At 34.4% G+C, this 11,426-nt stretch overlaps 1 protein-coding gene across 23 annotated transcripts in view; it reads right to left on the reverse strand.

Moving 5' to 3' along the window:
- The window catches only part of cdc14ab (cell division cycle 14Ab), a 75,350-nt gene that overhangs the window by 3,556 nt on the left and 60,368 nt on the right, over positions 1-11,426 (reverse strand). For 13 of the 23 annotated variants that reach the window (XR_015521280.1, XR_015521282.1, XR_015521281.1 and 10 more), the window contains 2 exons: positions 10,296-10,451; positions 7,739-8,060 (listed from right to left, as the gene is read on the reverse strand). Coding sequence is in view for 6 of the 23 variants with exons in the window: in XM_087303072.1 (XP_087159198.1) it covers positions 7,739-8,060; positions 10,296-10,451 (478 nt within the window). In the remaining 17 variants the exon portion in view is untranslated. 23 annotated transcript variants of the gene reach the window in all.

The following is an 11,426-nucleotide window of genomic DNA, read 5'->3' on the forward strand; positions in this document are numbered from 1 at the left end:
ATTTGAAGCCTATATGAAGGATATCGCATATAATGACAAATGGTAAACAACAACAAAACAATATGAAAGCAGTATAGTATTAATACAAACTAAAAAACGTAAAATTTTGCATGTTTTTGCACTCATGCTGTAATGCTGAATCCTAATAAAGATGGGCGCCGCTGCATTGTAAATACATTGCCAAACAATGCAGAAGGCAGGTGTTTATACTCTCATAGGAAACAAATGTTTAAATCTCTAGTACTAGAGCGACACTTCCGGCCTCCAGTCTGGAATGTGCACAGATATGGATACTGGTTCTTTAATAAGTGAAACTTACAATTAAGTGGGATTTAATACTGAGTTAAAACTATTTCACGACACATTGTTTTGTAAAGCTCTGCTTTGGCTGATAAGTGCTGTACAAAGAACGCATAACTTGTATATCTGACTTAATTTTGATTATGTTACCTAAGGGAATCTAGCTCAACCATCTCAATTTTACCACGTTCAAGCCCAATCCAAAGAAATATATAACGCAAGTTCGTCTCTGCCAGCTAAAGTTGTTCACGTTCACTGATGCGTTGAATGTCCAACATCATCACTATATTTAGAAATGAGAAAAACATGTGCTACACTAATTTACATGTGCTACGCCATTTTTAGCAGCAAGAAGATAGATGGCAGCTCGACAGAAATTACATCTCTTCCTGTAAACGCCATGTAGGATCAAAAAACCGTTGTCAGCTGAATGCCCTTTGAGGAAGGATGTTTAACACGGCGCAGTTCTGTTGTCAGTGCAAGATGCAATGCGATATTCATCATGACTGCAGTGAAACTTTGAGTCACTCCTGCTGTATGTGGAGGCGTTATGATGTTCCCAACAAAGACAGCACACTGCGCTCCGGGATGGCTTGATATGAGCAGGTCGTAAATTACATAAATGGGAGAAAGTCTGCTTAGAAACTTGTGAAATCATGTGATTAGCAAGAACAGCGGCATTTTTTTACACTGGATTTCACAATGGACAGAAACAGGAAATTGTAAGGGAAGCTACTGAACTTCTGCCAATAAAACAACTTCCATAAGTACTGGGAGAAAGTCCAAGAACAACAATGCACTAAAACCAAGCTTACAACCTTTCCGTCCGGCCGGAGGGTCCGCAGGTCAAGCGATGGATACTATAAACTCATGCTTAAAGCACAAAACAAGTGTTTCTTACAAGCTAATGCAAACAAGATAAAAGCTCAATAAGTCAATAAGATTTTATTGAGTCGTTGAAAATATGCAGAGGGAAATAAATCTTATTCAGTTCCTAATATGATAAAAATTTACCATCCTTAATGTCATGAATTATGCTAGATACAACGTGATCTATTTAACATTTAGATACTATTTAAGTAAAAAAACGTACATGCACCGACCACTTTATTAGGTACAACTGCTTATTAACGCAAATTTCTAATCAGCCAATCACGTCAGCAACTCAGTGCATTTAGGCATGTAGACATTAGGCTTGGGCGGTATCCAAATTTTGATACCGTCAAACCGCCTCCATATTTTACCCCGGTATCCGGTATTACCGGCGTAATAAAAAAAATTATGACGTAAGGCTCAGACAGCGTCACCAAACTGTTGGCTTGAGCCTAAACCATTCAGAAACTGAATACCTTCTATGCGACCTTAGGCTCGCGGTCAGAGAGAGAGCCAAGCGACGCACAGCATCTCTCTCACACACTCTCTCACACACTCTCTCACACACTCTCTCTCACACACTCTCTCACACACTCTCTCTCACACACTCTCTCTCACACACTCTCTCACACACTCTCTCACACACTCTCTCACACACTCTCTCACACACTTCTCTCCCGCGATTTATTCAGAAATTTACTCCCACACCGTAAGAAATCTGTCCGGCTCCCGTGGTACAGCTGCGGGAACGCAGAGAGCTGTAATCGGGCCATAAAAATTAGGCCCGATAGGGCCCGAGTCCGACAGGTACATTTTGATTGACAGCTTTATAAATCCAGAACCCGTTTACAGCCCGACATTATTCAAATGTGCTCATGCACACAGCTCTAATGCATATTTTCAAGAATGAGTCATTTATGTTTTAACATTATTTATTCGTAACAAACGTAGACTATAGGCCACTTGGAAGTTGGAACAAAAAAATAAAATAAGTCCTCTGTAACATCGTAACATCTCAGCACTCTATATAGGCCTGGGTACATACACTTAGCTTTTAAATTGGCCAACACACCAATGAAAAGAAATCTTGCTGAACAAATCAAATTAAAATAAACTCTAAATGATGACGGGTATTTTGGCAACAACGAAATTAAGATAAAGGCTCTGCAAGATTTGTTTCTCCACTTCTCTTCACAATCTGGCATTAGGGCGGCAGTGAAGCTGAATATTAAAAGAATAATGCCACCATTAGCCTGTATACTCTGTCTACATTATGATTATATGGTTTAATTAATATTTATTTATAATTAAAAAACCCTTTACTCACCAAGATTAGGCTACGTGTGTTTGTGGAGGAGTTCTGATCCGGCTGATTTTGCAAGTTTTGGGTAGGATTGTTTGTTCATCTTCTACCAGTCAGGAACATCCATTTAATTTTCCATGGCAGCAGTTTCAATGTAGCGAGTGGAGTGGCCTTGTCTTTTTACCTGTCAGCGGTTTAGGGCTCTACCGTAATACGCAGTGTTTGAGGACAGCCGAAATGCCTTGGCGGCTGGAATGACTGTTCCTTCTGAGCTAGTGACTGGCTTGACCGCCGTCAAAATTAGCTTTTTTTACTACTTCGTCATAATTTGTTTCACTTTTGCAGGGAAGGATTTTAATGCAGGGATTTGGATTTTTTCGGGTCTCGTCGGGTTCGGACAAACATCTTCAGCTCTAATGCAGACCTCTCGTTCATATTAACTACGTCTCCCTTCTGTTCAGTCGAAACCGGAAATACTGCCAAACTGCAGGTCACTTTGGAGCGCGACTCGTCACGTCACCTCTCCCTCTCTCCCTCTCCTCCACACTGTCCCGTGATGACAACCACACATACGTTTTTGTAGGCATTAAATAAAGGAGATTTAATATTTTATGACGGTATAAAGGTATTGAAACTGACACCGTTGCTATTTTTAAATCCCGCGGTATACCATAATACCGTAATACCGCCCAAGTCTAGTAGACATAGTCAAGATGATCTGCTGTAGTTCAAACCAAGCATCAGAATGGGGAAGAAAGCCTATTTAAGTGACTTTGAATGTGGCATGGTTGGTGCCAGACGTACAGTATTTCAGAAACTGCTGATCTACTGGGATTTTCACGCACAACCATCTCTAGGGTTTACAGAGAATGGTTCGAAAAAGAGAAAATATTCAGCAAGCGGCAGTTCTGTGGGTGCCTTGTTGATACCAGAGGTCAGAAGAGAATGGCCAGACTGGTTCGAGCTGATTGAAAGGCAACAGTTACTCAAATAACCACTCGTTATGACCGAGGTATGCAGAAGAGCATCTCTGAACAAACAACCCGTCCAATCTTGAGGCGGATGGGCTACAGCAGCAGAAGACCACACCGGCTGCCACTCCTGTCAGCTAAGAACAGGAAACTGAGGCTACAATTTAAACAGACTCACCAAATTTGGACAATAAAAGATTGGAAAAACGTAGCCTGGTCTGATGGGTCTCTATTTCAGCAACATTCGGATGGTAGGGTCAGAATTTGGCATCAACAACATGAAAGCATGGATCCATTCTGCCTTCTATCAACGGTCCAGACTGGTTGTGGTGGTGGTGCAATGTGGGGAGAATTTTTCTTGGCCCATTAGTACATTAGTAAGCATCGTGTCACCGCCACAGCCTACCTGGGTATTGTTGCTGACCATGTCCATCCCTTTATGACCACAGTGTACCCATCTTCTGATAGCTAAATCCAGTAGGATAACGCACCATGTCATGAAGCGCAAATCATCTCAGATTAGTTTCTTAAACATGACAATGAGTTCACTGTACTCAAATGACCTCCACAGTCACCAGATCTCAAGCCAATAAAGCACCTTTTGGATGTGGTGGAACAGGAGATTCGCATCATAGATGTGGAGCCAACAAATCTGCAGCAACTGCGTGATTATATCATGCCAATATGAACCAAAATCTCTGAGGAATTTTCCAGTAGCTTGTTGAATCTATGCCACGAAGGATTAAGGCAGTTCTGAAGGCAAAAGTGGGTCCAACCAGGTACTAGTAAGGGGTACCTAATAAAGTGGCTGGTGAGTGTGTATTTTAATGAAGGAAAAAATTATAATAACGAGCGTTTTTTTGCTGCTAAGATGCGTTTTTAGGACACAACAATTCAGCATGACAACAGCAATAGCTTTGACTTGTACAACTATTAAGTTTGCGCATTTTGCCATTCACATGCAGAAATGATATCAGTGCAAGATTAATGCAAGTATTTATTCAGAACAAAGACGATTTGAACTAAAAGTACGACCAAAAAAAAAAAAGTTTAATTTAATACTTCCCAATATCTGGAACCAGTTTAAACTTTGAACTAATACTTGACAAAAAAATTACAAAAAAAAAATGTAAACAATTCAAGAGCATGAGAACCTGTTCATTTATAAAAACATTTCATTAATCACTTAGGTGGGGGGTGGGGGGTAAATGTATAAATAAAACCATAAAACTACTAGTAGTGTGTGGCAGGACTCTGTATTATTGAACATTTCACTTAATCATGCATTCAAACTATTCGTTCAAAACTGCTGATTCATTTAGAAACTTTAAGTGGCTAATAAGAATACGACTGGTTTCATTCTGGAAACGATTTAAATTTTGAATGTGTTTTGCGTGAAGATGGTGAAAAATGACAGCATGTGCAGCACTACTTGAACCGGGGGGCTATTTGTTTGATAAATGCAAACAAATATTCAATACGTTTGCATTTATTTTGCAGGACACACCACTCCCATTGCATCAAACAGCAGCATTGAGGTGCCTTTAGTACTTGTTAGTAGCCAAACCACACCAGCGCTGTCAGTCAAACACATTTTAAAGCCTTCATCATTTCCCTGTGCCTTTTAATATCAGTTTATTTAGCATTCGTTTTCTCGTGCAGCGTGGGATGCACTGGCAGAAGTTAAAGGGCAATGGATTAGTTTGAAATTAAAAGATTAGTCTCGTCCCCACCACTCCATTAAAGCTCACTTGACAATGGCAATTAGGTAAACATTAGATAATAGAGTAATAGCTTTATGAGAACACACTAGGGACAGAGGAACAGAAAGCTATACGCGTCAGCTGTGGAAGTACACACATGGCATGCATGTTAAGAGTGTAATTGGTAAAAATAGACTACGTGCAACATGCCTTGGTAAGTGTTTATGAGCATCTGTTAAATATAAATAGACTGCTGTAGATCAGGTGTTAGATTTGAGGCAGAGGATTTAGAAAAAAGATTTCCAGAGAAAGAAAAAGTAGCACGGTAACTGTTGCTTCAGGTAAACTCCTTAATAATGACTGCCTATTATCTTAAGTTAATTATACATTTTTTATCGTTTGTCAATTTCAAATCCCAATTTACTTTTAGTTTATACTATAACATGTATAAAAAAAAAATATTTATATATATATATATATATATATATATATATATATATATATATATATATATATAAAATCAAATCTATTGACAACTTTTATTTGTTATGTTTTATTTTTGGTATCGATATCAATTGATTCAATATTATAACAAATCTATTTAATGTATCTTGCTTAAAATAACGTATTAATAAAACAAGTAATTAATTTTGAGAATTTTAGTAAATATTTTGTGATAGTGTTTTAATTTTAATTAATAATTATTAAATTTCTTAATTTTGACATGACTGCTAGAAAATATATTCTATTTGTTCAAATATATCCATTATATTAACTAATAACTAGTTTTGTTTTGTTAGATTTCAATTTCTTAATATTTATTTCCAGATTTTCCTTCCAATGTTTTCCTGATGTGTAATAAGTTTTCAAATTAAGTTTTACAGCATTAAGTAAAAAATTGGTTTCATTTAATTAGAAAAAATGTAGAACATTAATAAGTTTAAAACCGAATTGATGAACTGATCAAATTTATATTTATTTATATATATATATATATATATATATATATATATATATATATATATATATATATATATATATATATATATATATATATATATATATATATATATGTGTGATATGTGTATAATATGTCCAATAAATGAAAAATTAAATATAATTTAAGTCTTTTATTAATAACAATTTAAAAGTAAATAAATTGAGTCATATGTATATGACCGATATATTAAAAAATGAAATATATATATATATATAAATATATATATATATATATATATATATATATAAATATATATATATAAAATAACAATTAAGTAAACAAATCAATTGACTCTTATTTGACCAATATTAAAAACGAAATATAAATTAAATCTATAATAACAATTAAAAAGTAAACAAATTAATTGACTCATAATATGTGACTCATTATATGTGACCTAAATTAAAAACTTAACACATTCTCATACATTAATGAAAAAGTTAAAAAAAATAATTTGACTAGTCAAATTTTAAATGCAACTAAAAAAAAATTAACAATTTTTTTAATGATACATTAAAATTTAATTAACTCCTTACATAAAATATATGACCAATAAATTAAAAAATATATAATTCAACTTAACACATTTTCACATCTTAATAATAATAAATAAGTTGAAAAAATAAATTGACTAGTACAACCTTAAAAGTAACTATAATATTAATGTCAAACTATTAATTTTATTAACTATTAACAAAATTAATAACTATTAATTATTGTAAACTATTATATTGATCTATTCAATTTTAATTAAACTCATTACACATTATATATGACCAATAAGTTAAAATTTGAATATTTTGTGTTTTTTATTGTGGTTCTGTTGTTCTATAGTGCTTTAAGTAAAAAAAAAAAATGCATTAATATATATATTAATATTAACAAATAAAATGTATTATTATGATTATTAAATAATTCAACATATCACATTCTCCTATATTAATTAGTAACTAATAAATGTGAAAACAAATTGACCAGTCAAGTTAAACAGCTATATTATGCTAAATTACAAAAAATTGATTTGTTAAATTTGAAATAAACCATTACACATTATATATAGCCAATGAATTAAAAACAAAATTAAATTTATCCACAGTTTCCTATAATAATTATTAACGAATAGCTTAATAAGTTTAAAAATGAATTGACCAGTCAAATTAAACAACTATGTTAATTTATTATAAAAAAATTATTTATTCATTAAATTTGAAATAAACATTACACAATATATAGGACCAATAAATTAAAAATGAAACAATTTAATTGATCAATCTCCTGCGTTAATTATTAATGAATAAGTTTAAAAATAAACTAATTAATTAGTAAACTAATTTTTACGTAGCTATAATTACTAATATTATGTTAATTTATTAACACAATAATGATTCATTTAATTTAAAACGACTCCTCAATCAGAATTTCCAATTTATCAAAATTTTTCCTATTTTAATTATAGAAACCAACACTGCTCGGCTCCTAACATCTAATAATTTCCTAATCGATTTATTCAGGAAGCAACAGTCACCACTGAACATGTTATGTTGTAATGCTGCTGCTGATTGTGTTTCTGGGAGGACAAAGGACTTACGGGAATGGATCGGCTGAGGTGTCGGGTAGACAGGCCGCTCAGCCCCGCCAGAGGGTTCCGCTGGTGCCCCTGTTCACCGGCCGACAGCCGGGCATTGGCAGACGCTCCACTCGGGCCGCTGTGGTTCAGGTTGTAGCCCAGGCTTTTGCTCGGGGAGCTGGTGGTGCTATACTGATTGTTGTTGTTGTTGACTTCATAGTGGTAATTGTAGGTGGTGCGGACGGGATGGGGCGTGAACGAGGGCGGGGAAGGCGGCTTTCCGGAACTGATGCTTTCAGTGTTTGGTTCATATAGGTTGCCCAGAGAACTGGCTAACCTGGTGCTAGAAGACGGGAGGAGGAGGATATACATGAAGGGGGTGGGACAGGAGGACAACAATATACTCCTAGCTGTGTCTAGGATGAAGGACGAGGAGAGCATGCATTGTGGGGAAAACAAACTTTGCTAAAGAAAGAAAAAAGTCTGAAACGGGCTGGGCGACTTCAACACTGTAAAGAATGCTGGGTTCAACACAAATCCTTCATGTTGTCCCAACACCATTTGATTAAGTTTACATAGTTGTTTTCTTCTAATTTAAAAGATTAGAAGATTGTTCATAAAACAATTAAGTTGTTCCATCCAAAATAATGTAATTGTGTTGTTTTAAATAATTTTAAAAAAGTTCTTTGAACATGTAACAAGTGATTTTTGAGTAAATATTATTTAAACATTTAATATATTTGTTGTTCTGATCATGTTTTAGAATTGCAAATAATGATTTACAGCTGCAATATTATTTTTTACTTATTTGTAAATACTGATTTTAATGGAATTTTTATTGACAAGGTCGCCATGCCAAGTATGTTCATATTTGAATTGATAGTTCAGTTTTGTAAATAAAAATGTTTGATTTAAACATTCAGTTCTTTTGCTGTGACTCAATTGATTCAATTTATTAGTATGTAGTTTTGCCATTTACGCTGATGAAAGAAAAATTGAACTGTACTTTATGTCGATGCTTTCCTTCCAATTGTTAAGTGTTAAAAAAAATTAAATACACAAAAATGTTGAAAATATCATCTATATGAAAGCTGAAAATGTCCTCAACATTAGTTAATATAATTAGTATAATAGTTAATTTTAAATAAAAATAAGTTAATTTTAAAACATGTACAATCCAGCTTAAATGTCAAGTAAATAACAAAGCTAAATGTTTTTCATAACTATTTAAATTTGTGGAATAGACATATTATTGTGTTTAAAATCTAACTAAATACATATTTATATCTTGTTTGTTGCATGAAAAAATAAAAATCAATACCACTTTTGTGATTGTCCTCATGTTCTGATATTTGGAAAAACTTAATTTCTGCTTATGTAAAATTACTTAACACTTATTGTTTTACCTTCACAGATTAAATCGGTTGCTTATGGCAAAGCAAATTACATACAAACAATGTACATTATCAAATTGTGCATTTTCACCAATTTAAAGCATTAATATCTTTATATTGGAATAGGTTAATGGCATGATTCGCCCGAAACTGAAATTTCCACCACCATTTACTGAAGTAGATTTAAGTAGATATTTAGAAAAATGTTGATAACCCGTAGCTATTGCCTTCCATAGTATATGTTTTGAATGAAAATCAACGGTGACCATTTTTAAAAATAGCATCCCGTTCATTAACAAAACAAAAAGAAAATGACGAGTAACACAGTGTCCTAACAACACACAACTTGACATTGCGACGTATCTTTTTATCAGGTTAAAAGGAGTTTTATCCTAACCATCTTCGTTGCGCAAAATTTCTATTTTAGAAATGCTTTCCATTTCAGCAACGTCGTGGCTGAACAACAGCATAAACTACTGCGACAATAATCACCTCAGGTACAGATTATGTGCTTTATTCAGAGTTAAATGCTACCAATGTGAGATTAAATACCATTTTACGGAAGATTTATGACAAACGAAAGGCAGAATTGTTATTCGGTGCAAACCACCAGACACTCAGTAAGCCTGTTAATAATGGTATTTAATTGTTTGTGTCATGTCACGTTTGGTGCAGACAGCCAAATTGCTCATCACTGGACTGTTGTGGTGTGTTGTTAGGACACGATGTAAACCTACATTTTTGGGTGAACTGCGCCTACCCATCGCCCAGCCCTAGCCTGAAGAGAGGTGGAAAAGTGCTATCCAAAATGCTTTCTGCAGAGTACTAGAAAGTAGCGAGTATGCATGCACTTCATCCAACAACGGGTTTGGAGAGAGTGATACAGTAGTAGGCAAAAGATATCAGATTACATAAACAACAGCGAACGAGCAGAGCACCAACAGCAGCAGAGAGCAACCAGCTGGACTCCGGCTCTCAGATCATAGGATAATCACACAGAGGAAAGAAGGCCACCAGCGAACTGAGAGCAGAGGGAAGAAAGAAAGAAAAGACGAGGAGTGAATCAGTCAGACAAAAAGAGTTGGAAACAAAGAGCAAGTGTGAGACGTGGATGAGTGAGAGAAGAGGAGTGGAAATGTGGAGAAGACTGGAGGAGAGCTGAGGAGGACAGAGGTCAGGCTCACCTCTTCAGGTTGGTGGATGAAGATGAAGAGCGACCGATTCGCTTGGCAGAGGCAGAGACTGAGGAGGAGGAGGAAGAGGAGGAGGACGACGCTGGGACTTTGGAGGATCTGAGGGGGGAGATCGAGCCCTGGCTGGAGGCAGGCGGTTTCATTCGACTGTAAAAACACACACAAACAAACAAGAGATCAGCTGACATCAGATAAAAATAATATATGATTTCATATCATATTATATAACAATATATCAATATATAATCAAATGAGAATCAAATAATAATAGCACTTCAAATATGTAATATATTAAAACCATCGAAAATGAAATAATACAGTAGATAAGAAATAAATGACAAAAAAAAAACATTACAAATACATTTGATAAACATAACAGTTATAATAATAATAAAAAGTCTCATTTATTTAAATAAGACACAGAAAGGACATTCTTAGTAAATATAGATGAATATACATCGCAAGAACACAATATATTATATGGTGTTCCTCAGGGATCTATTCTAGGCCCAAGTCTATTTTTATTATATATACTTCCTTTAGGTAGTATAATTCAGAAATATGGCATGAATTATCATCTTTATGCTGATGACATTCAATTATATATTTCTGTTGAGCCAAGAGACACTGCTGCATTGGAAAATTTGTCCAACTGCATGTCCAATATTGTGCAATGGATGACTGCAAATTTTTTAAAGTTGAATAAAGATAAAACAGATATTCTTATTGTGGGCAAAAAACCTGAGCGAGAGAGGATTGAAGCAGAACTGTGTTCTTTAGGTTTACAATCAAAAAAAGAATTGAAGAACCTGGGTGTTATTTTCGATTGTGATTTTAATTTTAAATCTCATATTAATCAAGTTACAAAAACATGTTTTAATCATTTAAGAAATGTTGCCAAAATTCGTTCTTTCCTATCTTTTGATAATGCCAAGAAATTAATTCATGCTTTTATTTTCTCTCGGCTTGATTATTGCAATGCTATCTATACTGGTCTACCTAAGGGTTCTACAATGAAGTTGCAATTGATACAAAATGCAGCAGCCAGAGTTTTAATGAAATTAAAGAAACGGGAGCACATTACACCAGTATTAATAGAATTACACTGGTTGCCTGTGCAAC

Source organism: Danio rerio, chromosome 22, assembly GCF_052040795.2.
Source record: "Danio rerio strain M-AB ecotype USA chromosome 22, GRCz13ab, whole genome shotgun sequence".
Classification (NCBI taxonomy): domain Eukaryota; kingdom Metazoa; phylum Chordata; class Actinopteri; order Cypriniformes; family Danionidae; genus Danio; species Danio rerio.